Source organism: Leptonychotes weddellii, chromosome 3 (assembly GCF_054177405.1).
Source record: "Leptonychotes weddellii isolate Sample4059 chromosome 3, ASM5417740v2, whole genome shotgun sequence".
NCBI lineage: Eukaryota > Metazoa > Chordata > Mammalia > Carnivora > Phocidae > Leptonychotes > Leptonychotes weddellii.
Genome location: NC_138371.1, coordinates 16,400,120 through 16,412,426, shown reverse-complemented (window position 1 = coordinate 16,412,426; position 12,307 = coordinate 16,400,120). Strand labels below are relative to the sequence as shown.

Sequence of the window (12,307 nt, the reverse complement as noted above, 5' to 3'; positions counted from 1 at the left end):
CTTGAAAACAGCCAGATAAAAACAACATATCACTTACAGGAGAACAATAGTCCAAATGACTGGATTTTTCATGATGAACCACAGGGGCAAGAAAGGAATGGAATAACATTTTTAAAGTGGTAAAAGAAAAGCTGTCAATGCAGCATTCTATACCCAGCAAAATATACTTCAGGAATGAAGGTGAAACAAAGATGGAGAAAAACTAATTTGTAGCCAGCAGACCTGTTCTAAATGAATTGCTAACAGAAGCTCTTCAGATAAAAGGGAAATGATATCAGAAGGAAACCCAGAACATCAAGAAAGGAGAAAGTAATAGAAATGGGAACTATCTGTGTAAACATTACAGGCTATTCTTCCCCTTTTGAATTACTCACAAAACATTTGATGGTTCAAAGCAAAAGTTCTAACATTGATAGAGTTTCCAATGTATGTAGATGTAATTGATTCTAGTCGACAGCTATGACATAAATGGGGAAGAGGGAAGGAACGTACACTGGTAAGACCTCTGCATTCCACTTAAAATGGTAAAACAATGATTATTTCTTTTAAGATGTTATTTTTAAATAATCTCTACACCCAACATGGGGCTCAAATTCACAACCCCAAGATCAAGAGTCGCACGCTCTACTGACTGAGCCGGCCAGGTGCCCCGTAAAGCAGCAATTATAAGCAGACCTTGGAAAGTTAAATGTGTATACTCAGATGCCTAGAGCAACCACTTAAAAAGTATAGGAAGATAATAAAAAACACATTTGATGCATTAAAATCAAATACTGAAAAGTGTTTCAATAACCCCAAATGAGGAAGTAAAGGATGCACACGATGATGGAGGCTGAGAAATCCCATGGTTTGCCTCTGCAAGCAAAAAACCAGGAATGCTGCATCTCTGGACCTGAGAACCAGGAGAGCTGATGATATAAGTTCCAATCTGAGTCCAAAGGCCCAAAAACCAGAAACACTGACGTCCAGGGGCGGGAGAGGATGGATGTCCCAGCTCAAGCAGAGAGCAGATTCACCCTCCCTCCACCTCTTTGTTTTGTTTGGGTCCTTGGTAGATTGGATGATGCCCACCTGCATTAGTGAAGGCATCTTCTCTACTCAGTCTACTAATTCAAATACTGATCTCTTCCAGAGACATTCACACAGACATACTGATATAATGTTTTACCATCTATCTGGGCATCCCTTTACCCAGTCACACTGACACATAAAATTCACCATCATCATGGGCAACTGGGAATGAACCCTACTGGGGACCTCTGAGGATCTGTGTAGAGCTTGTCTCAGATTTTCCCCACCAGGGACGAATCTGCTGGGGTATTTATCCACTAAACTCCGTCCTTAACTATTGAGAGCTACCTCTGAGGGTGTTAAATCCCAGACACCTCAGAGCTGTCTTGAGCACAGGTAGGCAAGATCCCCTGGCATTCCAGAAATCCCACAGGATAAGAAGCAGAGTCCCAGCTTGAGATGGGAAGCTGCTGGCGTGTACAGACATAGCCTACCTGCAGCTACAGGCAAACTCAGAGATGGGCCAGGGGATAAGAAGCAGGGCATCTACTGGTCTGCTACACAGTTGTTCAATAAATAGCTATTGCATGGATATGTTATATGTATAACTTACTTCCCTGACTAAACTTCAGTTGCCTAGAGGCAGGAACCATGTGTTGTGGTGGCCAGACACAGTGAATGTATGCTAGGGAAAAGTAGGATAGGTGGTAGGGGCCAACCTAACTAATAAAAACCAGACATAGATAAATGTGATGAGTTGAGCATTAGGTTTAGCTATGTCCTTAGATGCACAGATGCAGGGGTTAGGACATGCTTTGGCAGCATGGTTAAGCCTGTATTATCAGAGGAGTGGCTCTTAATTTCCCTGGGTTGTATAAGTAGGTAGGTGCGATGATCTGAATATTTGTGTCCCCCCAAAATTCACATGTTGAAATCCTAACCCTCAAAATGATAACATAGTATTTGCAAGCGGGGCCTTTGTGAGGTGATTAGGTCCTAAGGGTGGACCCCTCATGAAAGGGAGTAGTGCCCTTATAAAAAAGATCCCAGAGAGATCTGTTGCCTCTTCGTCCATGTGAGGGCAGTGAAAAGACACTGTCTATGAACCAGAAAGCAGGTCCTCACCAGACACCAATTCTGCCAGAGCCTCCTAGTGGCTTCCCAGCCTCTAGAACTGTGAGAAATAAATTTCTGTTGTGTATAGCTGCCCAGTTTATAATATTTTGTCACATCAGCCTCAACAGACAGTAGGTTTGGTACTTTCCCATGTGCTCCTATTTGTGAGGATCAATGAGCTAAGTGCTTTGAGAAATAAAAAGCTTGAGGCATGGGATGTCTGGAGTTTGGTTGGATTGAGCAATGGTGGCTAGTCCCCTTCTCCCAGGGGCAAAGTGACCACAGGTATCAGAATATTAAATGTGCAAAGCCTATAGTCACAGAATTCTCTGTGTGGGTTCTTGGGTTTTGAGCTGGCATGACTGGTCTGTAGGGGACCCTAATGCTCAGAAGGTACTGTGAACCTCACAGGCAGAGTGAGGTCCCAGGCCTGCCAGACCCGAGGTCTGGAGGGAAGACTTTCTTTCCACAGATAGAAGAGATGTGGGTGGGGCGCCTGGGTGGCTCAGTCGTTGGGCGTCTGCCTTCGGCTCAGGTCGTGATCCCCGGGTCCTGGGATTGAGCCCCGCGTCGGGCTCCCTGCTCGGCGGGAAGCCTGCTTCTCCCTCTGCCACTCCCCCTGCTTGTGTTCCCTCTCTCGCTGTGTCTCTCTCTTCAAATAAATAAATAAAATCTTTAAAAAAAAAAAAAAAGAAGAGATGTGGGTGGGGATGGCTGCCCCTCCAGCTGTGATTCCATCTTGCCTTTCATCTGCCTTAGAAATGATCTGTGAGGGGAGAAGGAAGGGATCGGAACCCAGGCATTGGGGGCAACAAGGGCTCTGCTCTCTGAATCCCACACCCCAACCTTCCCTGGGTTCTGATCCCACCTCTCTCACCTCAGAGGCTCCGGTCAGGTCCAAACCCTACCCATCCTGCCTCCAAACAAGTCTGTAGAAAGAGTTTGCTTGAAAATCGGCTTTCATTTGGATTTGGATCCAAATTTGGATCAGCCTGAAATTGTCCTTCTTGAGAGCACCAGGAAGGTGTGGGGGATGGGAGGCTTCCCCTAAGACCTCAATCAGCTGTGAGGTTGTGACTCGTGACTCATGACTCAGACTAGGGAATGGCTCAAAAACAGCCTAAAATGGAAAGAAACAAGGAATTTTCAATGAATGCTCTGAGACAGGGGTTGCAACTCCTTTCCCCAGCCCTCCCCACCAAATGCAGAGCAAGCAAGTCTCCATAGCAGGCTTGATGTGAATAAGGCTTGAGACAAGGGACTCAGGTGCTGTCAGACTACAGGCCTTTCCCTGGTCCCCATCTCTAATCTTACCTCCTTCCAGGGATTTTCCATTAGACACAGGGCTGGTTGGTCCCCTGGGCCTGAAGGAGAATGTTAGCTCCTTGTTTGCACACTTGATAGAACCATGGCAACCGGCTCCCATTGTGGGGTCAGTCACAGGACCAACGATGTGGTCCAGCAAGCAATCCAAGCTAAGGAGGCCTGGCTGCCATGGTGACAGACAGGAGGACCAGTTTCTTTGAAAGGGGTAAAAGGCTGGAGCACCTCTGAGGTGCAGGCTGCCTCTGGATTGAGTCCAGCTTGGAGCTTCCCAGCAATGCTGCCTCAACCTTAGTCCAGGGTACCACCAGATCCCACCTGGACAACTCAGTAGCCCCAAACAGTTCGAATTGGTTCTACCCGTCCATTTCATAATCCATCTTCCAGCAGCATCACTGTATCTTTATAAAATATTTATCACATTGCCCTTCCCTCGCTGATGATTTCCATTGCACTTAGAATAAAACCCAAATCCTGTCTTATAGACTATGAATGCTGAGTAGTCCTGGGCCGCTCTCCTGCCACACGCCTTGCTGTCTGTTCTCCTCTGAAGGACCCTGCAATCTCACCTAAGGGCAATTGTGTTTGTCATTCTCTCTGCCTTGGGGATTCTTCCTCCAGATCTTCCTGGGCTGCTTCCTAGTGTCATTTAGGTCAAAGTTCAAATGCCACCTCCTCAGGCTACCATTAGTGTGGAGAAGTCTGATGTGCAGAGTAGCTCAACCTCTCCTGGGGCCCTGGAGAGAAAGGAGGCGGGGTTGGGGTGGGGAAAAGTTGGGTCAGGAGACCAGGTCTGGCTCTGCTCCAGGCCTGCCCACTCAGTTTCACAGCTCTAAAGATGAATGATAACTAAGAGGTGAGTAGTTTTTTACCTGGGCTCCCAAGAGCTCAAGGGACCAAGGGGATGCCTGAGACCTTTTTCCCCAGGTGATTTCCTCCACACCACAGAGAAGAGCAAGGGGGAAGCTGAATGGGAGGGGCTCTGGGTACTCTTGTCCCATTGAAGGATCGTAGCTTTAGATTTATATTTAGAGATATATGTGTATATATGTATGTATGTGTGTGTATAGAGAAAGAGAAATTTACATAGATATGTAGATATGGATGGATGGATGGGCAAGGTAAGGATTAGGGTCATGTCATACTCAAGATTTTCTTAGAAAAACAGAGAGTCAATATTTCTTTTAAGTTGTAAGACCTCCCAAGTAGATTTCTGCAGGCCCTTCAAGCTCTGCCTGTGCTTGATCTTACAAGAGGCCACTGGAGGCCCCCAGACCCTGCATCCTGCAGTTGCTGAAATCCGTGATAAATTGTGAGAGAGAAAGTGGGGGCGCCCTCCAGTGGGGAAAGGGAGAATTTTTCCTCAATCCCATAACCACTGGCATTTTTCATATATCGTCTTTAATCCACACAGCAACACCAGAGGGGTCGCCTTTATTAGCATTGCGATTTTACAGATGTAGAAGAAGGGACTTGAAGAGCCTAGGGAATGTGTCCAAGATCACAGCTGGGCAGCGGCAGAGGCTGGATTGGGCGGGCTCTGTATTGGAAGCTCTGTTCTTTTCCATCCTCCAGGCCCTCTCTTCCAGAAGGTTCTCCATCAGCCTCAGTGAAGTCTTTTCATTCCTTATCAACCAATGTCTATTCCCTCCTTCACCCTGCCTCCCTCTATAAACAGGCCCTGGGTGGGCTCAGTTTTCCTGGACAAGGCCAAGCCCTCCCCTGCAGGGGGGCCTTGCCATGGTTGGTCATCTCTTGGTTCAGGACCTCTGAAACCATTTCAGAGTCCAAGCATTGTTCCTTGTTCACCTTGGTCACTGGGCTCTGAGGGGAAGGAAGGCAGGAGTCAAAGGTGAAGAGGAAATGGTGAAAAGGCCCAGAGGAAAAGAGATGGGATCCAAATGAAGAATTTCAAAATCCCTGAGGGCCCCTCACCTTAGGGAACAGCAATCAGAGTTTCTCTTTGCACTTGCCCCTAGAAAACAAAGATTAAGCCAGGGATACCAAGTAGTAGCCATGGGTCCAAATCCCCTCCTTTTGCAGACATGACCAATGTATCATGGTATTGCTTCGGGCTGGAATCAGACAGGTGCTCTCTTCATTCTATCCACTGGACTTCTGATGGATCCCACCTACAACCCTGACACTCCTTTCCTTCCCAACTGTTCTGTCTACCGGTCATGCGCAGTGTGGACAGACCACAGGCCTCACCCACCTTGGCGTAATGGTTTTGATGGAAAAGGCTGCCTATGCATCCCTCATGCAGGTCTCTGAGGCATGGAGCCTGGGCATGTCCTCCATCTTCTGGGTCTTCACATCTTGAGGGTCATCATCCTTCCAGAACAGTCCTGCAGGGAGAAAGGGAGGAGTGTGAGGTGACACTTGGGACGGCTGGATTGGCCCACCCCAGAAACCAGAGTGTGATTAGAATTTCTGCTTTCCCCCAAGTGCGTAAGGACCACAGGGCATTGGAGGGATCCAGAGACTGGCTGGGGGGCAGGAGTTTGCCTTCTGCCTCCCTCAGCATTGGAATCCCTGTTCTTACTACTTCTGTGGCCCTGGGCAACTTAATTAAATTGGCCAAGCTTCAGTTTTCTCATCCATGAAATGATGAACCATTGTTGAGAGAATTACAGGAGATAATCCATGTAAGTTTCTTAGCACGGTGCTTGGTGCACCGTAAGTGGTCAAATGTGAATTTAACAACAGTGCTGTTAGGAGAACTGAATGAAGCTGAGGATGTACACAATGTTTTTAAAGCTCTAAGGCATTACTGGCACATTAGACACCATGATCATCAGTAGCAGTCATTTGAACTCCAAGCAGATCTCCCTTCTGAACCCCTTACAACCATGAAACCCTGCTTTCAAGAAGGGTCAGACGCCCCCCAAGGAATCCCCTCCCACTCTCCAGCTCCATCTGTCATGCTTCTATTTGCCATAAACTCTGAGCTGCCTACTCAACCCAGTTCAGAATCTGGACTATGTGTGTATGGCGGTGGGGGAGAGGGAGGGTCTGACTGGAGACCCCATGATCCCTGGCTCTGAGCACTTGAATAGCACAGTGGGGAGGGGTACGGGGCTAGTCCCAAGGAGATGGATGCCAACCTCCTCCAGGGACTTCTAATCGCCTCTACCATGCTCCTCTAAAGAAGGCGAGTGAGAACAGCTTCCCCACGAAGCCTGGGAGACCACCAACCCTGTCTAGCTCAGGATCTGGGCAGGTGAGGCTACAAAGGTGAGTATGATGAGAAAGTTCCAGGCAGAGAAATTTGTGGAAGGTGCTTTTCATGTCAAGCCGGGGATCCCTCCCCCACCTTTACACCTGACAGCCTGGTCTCTCTCTTCCAGCTCTTCTGCTTTCACCTTGAGGCACCAGCCGCTGGAGCACACCTTGCCAGTATTGGAAGGCCAGGCTGATGACTTCTTGCCAGGACCTGGACAGTTGCATTCCCACCTGGCCCTGTCCCTCTAAGGGCACAGAATGGCATTAGCAGGGACATTGGCCAAAAGCCTTCAGGAGGTCAGGGTTGCAGAGAAGCAGCACCCTATCCACCATCACTCTCAGATCCCTCCCCCTTCCCGGTTATCAGCTCTCCCTTCATCTCCGCCCTTTGCTCTTTATCCTCTGGGTCTCACTCACCCTTGGCACAGGCTTCCAGGTAAGAGCAGAGTCTTCGCGCCAAGAGACAGCCTGTAGATGGACAGGTGAGCAGAGCCTCAGAGGGCTACAAAAATTGAAATGGACAGACAGGCGGACAGGCTGGGGATGGGGGAAGAAGTTCAGCTGCTTCCTGGGTGAAGAGCTGAAAAGAGTTCTGGAATCTTTGGAAGAATAAACCTGGAACCTGGGTTCAGACTATTAGGGCTGGCAGCCCAGGATCTCATCCTGGAAGCCACAGTATATCCAGCTGCACGATGTGGGGAATAACCCTTCTATCATACAGATCCTCCTCAGTCCAGGTAGACGGGGTGGGGTGGGGCAGAATCCAGAAGGCCAAAGGGTTCAGGCATCCGCACAGGGCCTACCACCCCTTCGCCGCCCACCCAGCCCTCCGCAGAGCGCGGGCCCCACATGGAGTCCTCCGCACTGGTCTCCAAGTTCAAGGACCCGTGGAGGACAAGTGGAGGGTGAGGAACACGAGTGCGGGGAAGGCCAGGCGTCCTCCCACAGCTGTCCAAACCTGCGTCCCCAGGCTGGAGGGTAAGTAAGCCCAGGCGCCTGGCTGGGCCCAGTCATCTCCTCGAGGTCGTCGGGACTGGATGCCTGAGCACCCCGCTCCTTCTGCCTACCCCTCACCTCCAGGCACCTCCACCCTGGCCCTCAGCGCGTGCTTGTTTCTCCCGTGGCCTCGTGGCCCGGATCTGTGTCCCCTGGCCCACCCGGGGTCCTCTCCATTCCTCCTGCTGAACCCTCAGTCTCCCCTGGGGCTCGCTTCTCCTCCGTCCTACCTCCACCTTCCGACTTTTAACGCCCCCCGCCACCCCCCGCCTGCAAGATGCCTTCCGACTTTCCCCACCCAACACAGTTCCCCGAACTTCGTGCACCCGCCACTCCCGCAGCCCCCGTTTCCCGGCCCTTCCCCCAGCTTTCCTCCTGACCGTGGGGACTAACGGAGTCCCAGCCCCCCGGGCAGCTACTCAACAGCACGAAGCAAAGAATCAGACGCATCCCCACAGGTCCCCGGGCCCGCCGCGCCCGCTGCGCCCGCTGCTGCATGGTCGCGTCGGAGCGTCTGCTCCAGCCGGCGGCCTAGGCCAGACCCCAGCAGCGGCTGCGAGCGCCCCCCTCCGGCAGCTGGGCCAACTGCGGCGGCTGGTTACAAGGCCCCCAATCCGGGCTCTTCCGGGTCTTGGCGTCAGAGTCCTCCTTTTAAAAGTGGGCTGCTCCTGACTATAGTTGAGCCTCGCTCTAGAACCCCCTCCGGACACCCCTATCACACAGGAGGGTGTCCGGAGGAGGGTGTCAGGAGCATCGCCTCCACCTCCTTATCTCCAAGGATTAAAGATGGGGGGGGCGGCGGGGGAGGTGGCTATCATGTGTAATTGAAAATCTGTAAACAGCATCTGGGCATAGTTCTTGAGAAGTAGGATCCCCTATTTGGGTACTCCTTCAGACAGGGTGCTAGGTAAGATTGGCTGCGATCAAACCCAAGCACCTGCAGGCAGCACTTTAACTTCTCTGGGCCCCAGTTCACCTCTAAGATGAGGATGATAATAGTATCTAGCTCACAGTGTTCCTAGGAGGATTAATTAGTTGAATACTCTGTGAAACATTTAGAAGTAGACCGGACTGGCACATAGTAAGTGCTCAGTTAACATTGGCCATGACTGTCCCGCCTTTCTATCATTGCCCCACCCCCAACCCCCAGGCCTTGATAAGCTTTATCTTTTCCAAACCCCATACCACTGCCCTGGTTCAAACCACCATCATCTCTTACCTGCTACTGAGATTGCCTCTTGTCTGGTTGCCTGGATTAACTGATAGATTGAGGTGTGTCCCAGGAGCCTAGAATTCGTGTTGTTCCACTCGCCTCCCAACAATCTCTTTTATAAGCACCAGGAGGAGCTTTCTAAAATAGAAATTGAAGCATGTTTCTCCACTGCTTACTCCTCTTCCACGGCTTTCCTTTACACTTCAGACTAATCGCTGACACCGTCCCCCCCATGCCTGTAAGGCGCAGCATGACCTAGCCTCCCCTCACTCTCCGGTCTTTGCCTTCTCTCTCTCTCTCCCCGTGCTCCAGCCACACTGGCTTCCTCTGCATTCGTGAACCCCTGAGCTCTTGCAAACTCTTTCCTCCTCTCCCCGACCTCACTGTTGTCCCTTTGTTTCAGCATCAATACCACCCTCTCAGAGGTGTGTTTCTTCTCCCTTCACATCATTACCACCTCACTTCTACCCCTCTTCTCCTCCACAACACACACCGCTATTCATAATGACTTGTTCATTTCTGCCTCTTCACTGGAGTGTAGTTGCGAGAGCGAGGGGGACAGGTCAGTGTCTAGCTCCAGACCGATCTCAGAGTAGATGCTCAGTACATAGTTGTTGAATAAATAAAAGGCGCTCTGGGTCCAGAGACAGGTAGGAAACGTCTCTGCCTCAGTGTTCTCATCCATTAGATGGGCACCCCGTGAGGGAGCCCTGAGAATGGAATGGCAATGTTGGATGTGAGAACAACACATGCTATACAGACCTGGTGGGAGTGGAATTCTGCTCCACCTCAGCTTCAGCCTCCCTGGGATTCTCCGACCACAGTCCAAGCCCCACGGTGGGTGAGAGACCTTGAAACCCAGAAGGGCAGGCCTGGTCTGCGGGAGTATCAGGAGCAGAACTCAGGAGTCCTGCTTCACAGCTCATCGGGAAGATGGGAGAGACCCCAGCTAGTCCCAGAGCACAGAGGCTGCTCACCCTGATGGGGAGAGGGGGAGCCCTGAGGCAGACTCAGCCTTGGAGGCTCCGCAGGAGCTTCTTGTCTGCAGGTTATTGGGGAGGGGTGGGGAGGGGGTGCAATGAGCAAGGCATGGGCCTCCATTAACGTGCCTCCTTGTGGATATCCAGGGAAGGAGATAATATTGTGTTGAGGTCTGTAAGACCCTTTGTGAGGGAACAGGGTCTCCCCTCGAGGATGTGATCATCCCTGGTGGAAATCTGGAAAAGAGGCTGTGTACAAGGGAGCAAAGGAAGCGTGGTCTCCAGTCCCCGGCAGCTGAGTTCAGTGGAGAGCGGCACCCCCTGGGGAAGCAAGGGTAGCCTGGCCAAGGGAAGGGGATTTTCCAGGAGACCCCCACTGACCCTCTCATCTATTCTCTCCCCAGGGCCTAGCTTGAGCTTCGCGGGTGTATTGGGCAAGAAGGGGGCATTTCTTTACATCTACTAACCCAATCATCTTAGAGGAACTCCTCTCCTCTTTCAATTTAGAATGTGTCTAATGCCAACTTTTGTGTTTGAAGGATTTTATGGTCCCCCCCACTCCCATTTTAAGTAGGCTCCATGCCCAGCGTAGGGCCCAACACAGGGCTTAAACTTACAATCCTGAGATCAAGACTTGAGCTGAGATCAAGAGTCGGACACTTAACTGACTGAGCCACCCAGCTGCCTCATTCCAACCCCCCCTTTTATGAGTATTTTTACCTGATGGTTGTGAAAAGTGATACAAATAAACTAAAGTGGGTAAGACATAAGGGTGCAGCTCAACAGATTATTAGAGTGTGAACAGCCATGTCGTGCTCTCCAGGAGACCGAATGCTGCCAATATGCGCAGAAACACCTCCTTGTTCTTGCCAGGTTACATCTCCCCTTCTCCCCGCCCAAAGTTAATCACTCTCTTGACTTTGGGGGCATAACTCCCTTCCTTATCTTTGTCCTTGTGTAACAATGGATGTGTGTTGTGTTACTTAAGCACACATTTCTGAAGAGTGGTGTTTAGAAATGTAATTACATGGTGGGCTAGCTTCCTAGGGCTCCTGCAACAAATTCCAAGCTCGGTGACTTCAAACAAATGTCATGAGCACACTAGGAAGGCGCACACACGCGTTGTGTCTTTCCACAATGTCAGCTTTATTCAGTCATAAAGCAAAGTTAAATTGCAATTATAAAGCGGGTTCAGGATTCCAAACTTGGTGACATCTCACCATGTGATTAAACTCGGCTTCTTACACAATGCACAGAGCAAGGTAGAAGACAAACCACACAACAAACAAGATAACAGAGGGGGTGCAGGAAGTGAACGAACCAAACGCGAAGTCAGTCTGTGGGGCGCACCGTTGAGATAAGGCGTTGGTCCTGTCTGGTCCGGGTCCGTTCTCGGCACTGACTGCTTCTGATGTGCAAGCAGGGAAGGATCTTGGTTCTGTTCAGAGATCGACTGGACAGAGGCTTCAGTGGCCATTGCATTTTTTAAGAGGTCAGACATAGAGGGGTCAGGTCTGAAGAGTCTGCTGCCAGTTTGCTGCCAAAATGCTCCCCTTTTTAAAGGGATTTCATTGGTTTGGGGTCTCTGCAGACCTGTTCTGGTTCTGCTCATTATCAGTTCTGGGGTGTTGGCTGATGCCGGTCCCAGAGATAGGTCCTGGTATCAATACCTTATCTGCTTGTGTCATTGTTTGACGCGGGCACCTGCTTGACGTGAGGGACTCCATTTTGCCCTCTACAATAAAAATGTACTCTCTCACACTTGTGGGCCCAGAAGTCCAAAATCAAGGTGTTGGCAGAGGAATGCTCCCTCCAAAGGCTCAACGGAGTATCCTTGTTTGCCTCTGCCAGCTTCTGGGGACTCCTGGCGCTCCTTGGCCTGTGACAGCATCTCTGCTATGTCTCTGTGTGTCCACATCTCCCTCTCCTTTCTCTTTTAAAGACACTAATCAATGGATTCAGAGCCCACCTAACCCGGGTGGGTTTCTTCTCGAGAACTTTAACCAATTACATCTGCAAGACCCAATTTCCAAATTGGGACACATTCCAACTTGGTTCCAGGGAGACAGCAATTTTGGGGAGACACTATTCAACTCACTAAATTACAATATGTATTATTTTGTGCTGACTGCTTTTTGTTCAACATATTGTATTTTTTAAAAGATTTTATTTATTTATTTGAGAGGGAGTGAGCATGAGCAGGGGAAGGGGCAGAGGGAAAGGGACAAGCAGACTCCCTGCTGAGCAGGGACCCCCCCCCCCAACATGGGGCTTGATCCCAAGACCCTGGGATCATGACCTGAGCCAAAGGCAGATGCTTAACCAACTGAGCCACCCAGGCGCCATATATTTGATTTTTTTAAAGGAATCTCTATGCCCACTGTGGGGCTCAAACTCATGACTCCGAGATCAAGAGTCACATACTCTACTGGCTGAGCCAGCC

At 50.2% G+C, this 12,307-nt stretch overlaps 1 protein-coding gene across 3 annotated transcripts; it reads right to left on the bottom strand.

Annotated features, from left to right (window-relative positions):
- Positions 1-4,756: 4,756 nt before the first annotated feature.
- Positions 4,757-8,207, bottom strand: LOC115943071 (regulated endocrine-specific protein 18). Of its 3 annotated transcripts, none has more exons than XR_004077674.2 (5): positions 8,052-8,207; positions 7,093-7,143; positions 6,767-6,920; positions 5,666-5,798; positions 4,757-5,425 (listed from the first exon to the last, which is right to left on the bottom strand). XR_004077674.2 is itself a non-coding variant. In XM_031034886.2 (4 exons), the coding sequence occupies exons 1-3, from the start codon at positions 8,167-8,169 to the stop codon at positions 5,698-5,700; spliced, it is 270 nt and encodes an 89-aa protein (XP_030890746.2). In that variant the 5' UTR covers positions 8,170-8,207; the 3' UTR covers positions 4,757-5,425; positions 5,666-5,697. The 3 variants fall into 3 exon arrangements, 1 of the variants encoding a protein (XP_030890746.2); XR_014143988.1 differs by lacking the exon at positions 6,767-6,920 and having other exon boundaries at positions 4,757-5,274; positions 5,386-5,425; XM_031034886.2 differs by lacking the exon at positions 6,767-6,920.
- Positions 8,208-12,307: the final 4,100 nt, after the last annotated feature.

What these genes read in the sequence shown, in the direction of transcription:
- LOC115943071 (XM_031034886.2), bottom strand. Translation starts at nt 8,169, where the DNA reads ATGCAGCAGCGGGCGCAGCGGGCGCGGCGGGCCCGGGGACCTGTGGGG. An exon ending in GGACTCCGTTAGTCCCCACG is followed by an intron (nt 7,144 to 8,051) that starts GTCAGGAGGAAA and finishes GTCCATCTACAG; the next exon opens with GCTGTCTCTTGGCGCGAAGA. An exon ending in CCTGGAAGCCTGTGCCAAGG is followed by an intron (nt 5,799 to 7,092) that starts GTGAGTGAGACC and finishes TTCTCCCTGCAG; the next exon opens with GACTGTTCTGGAAGGATGAT.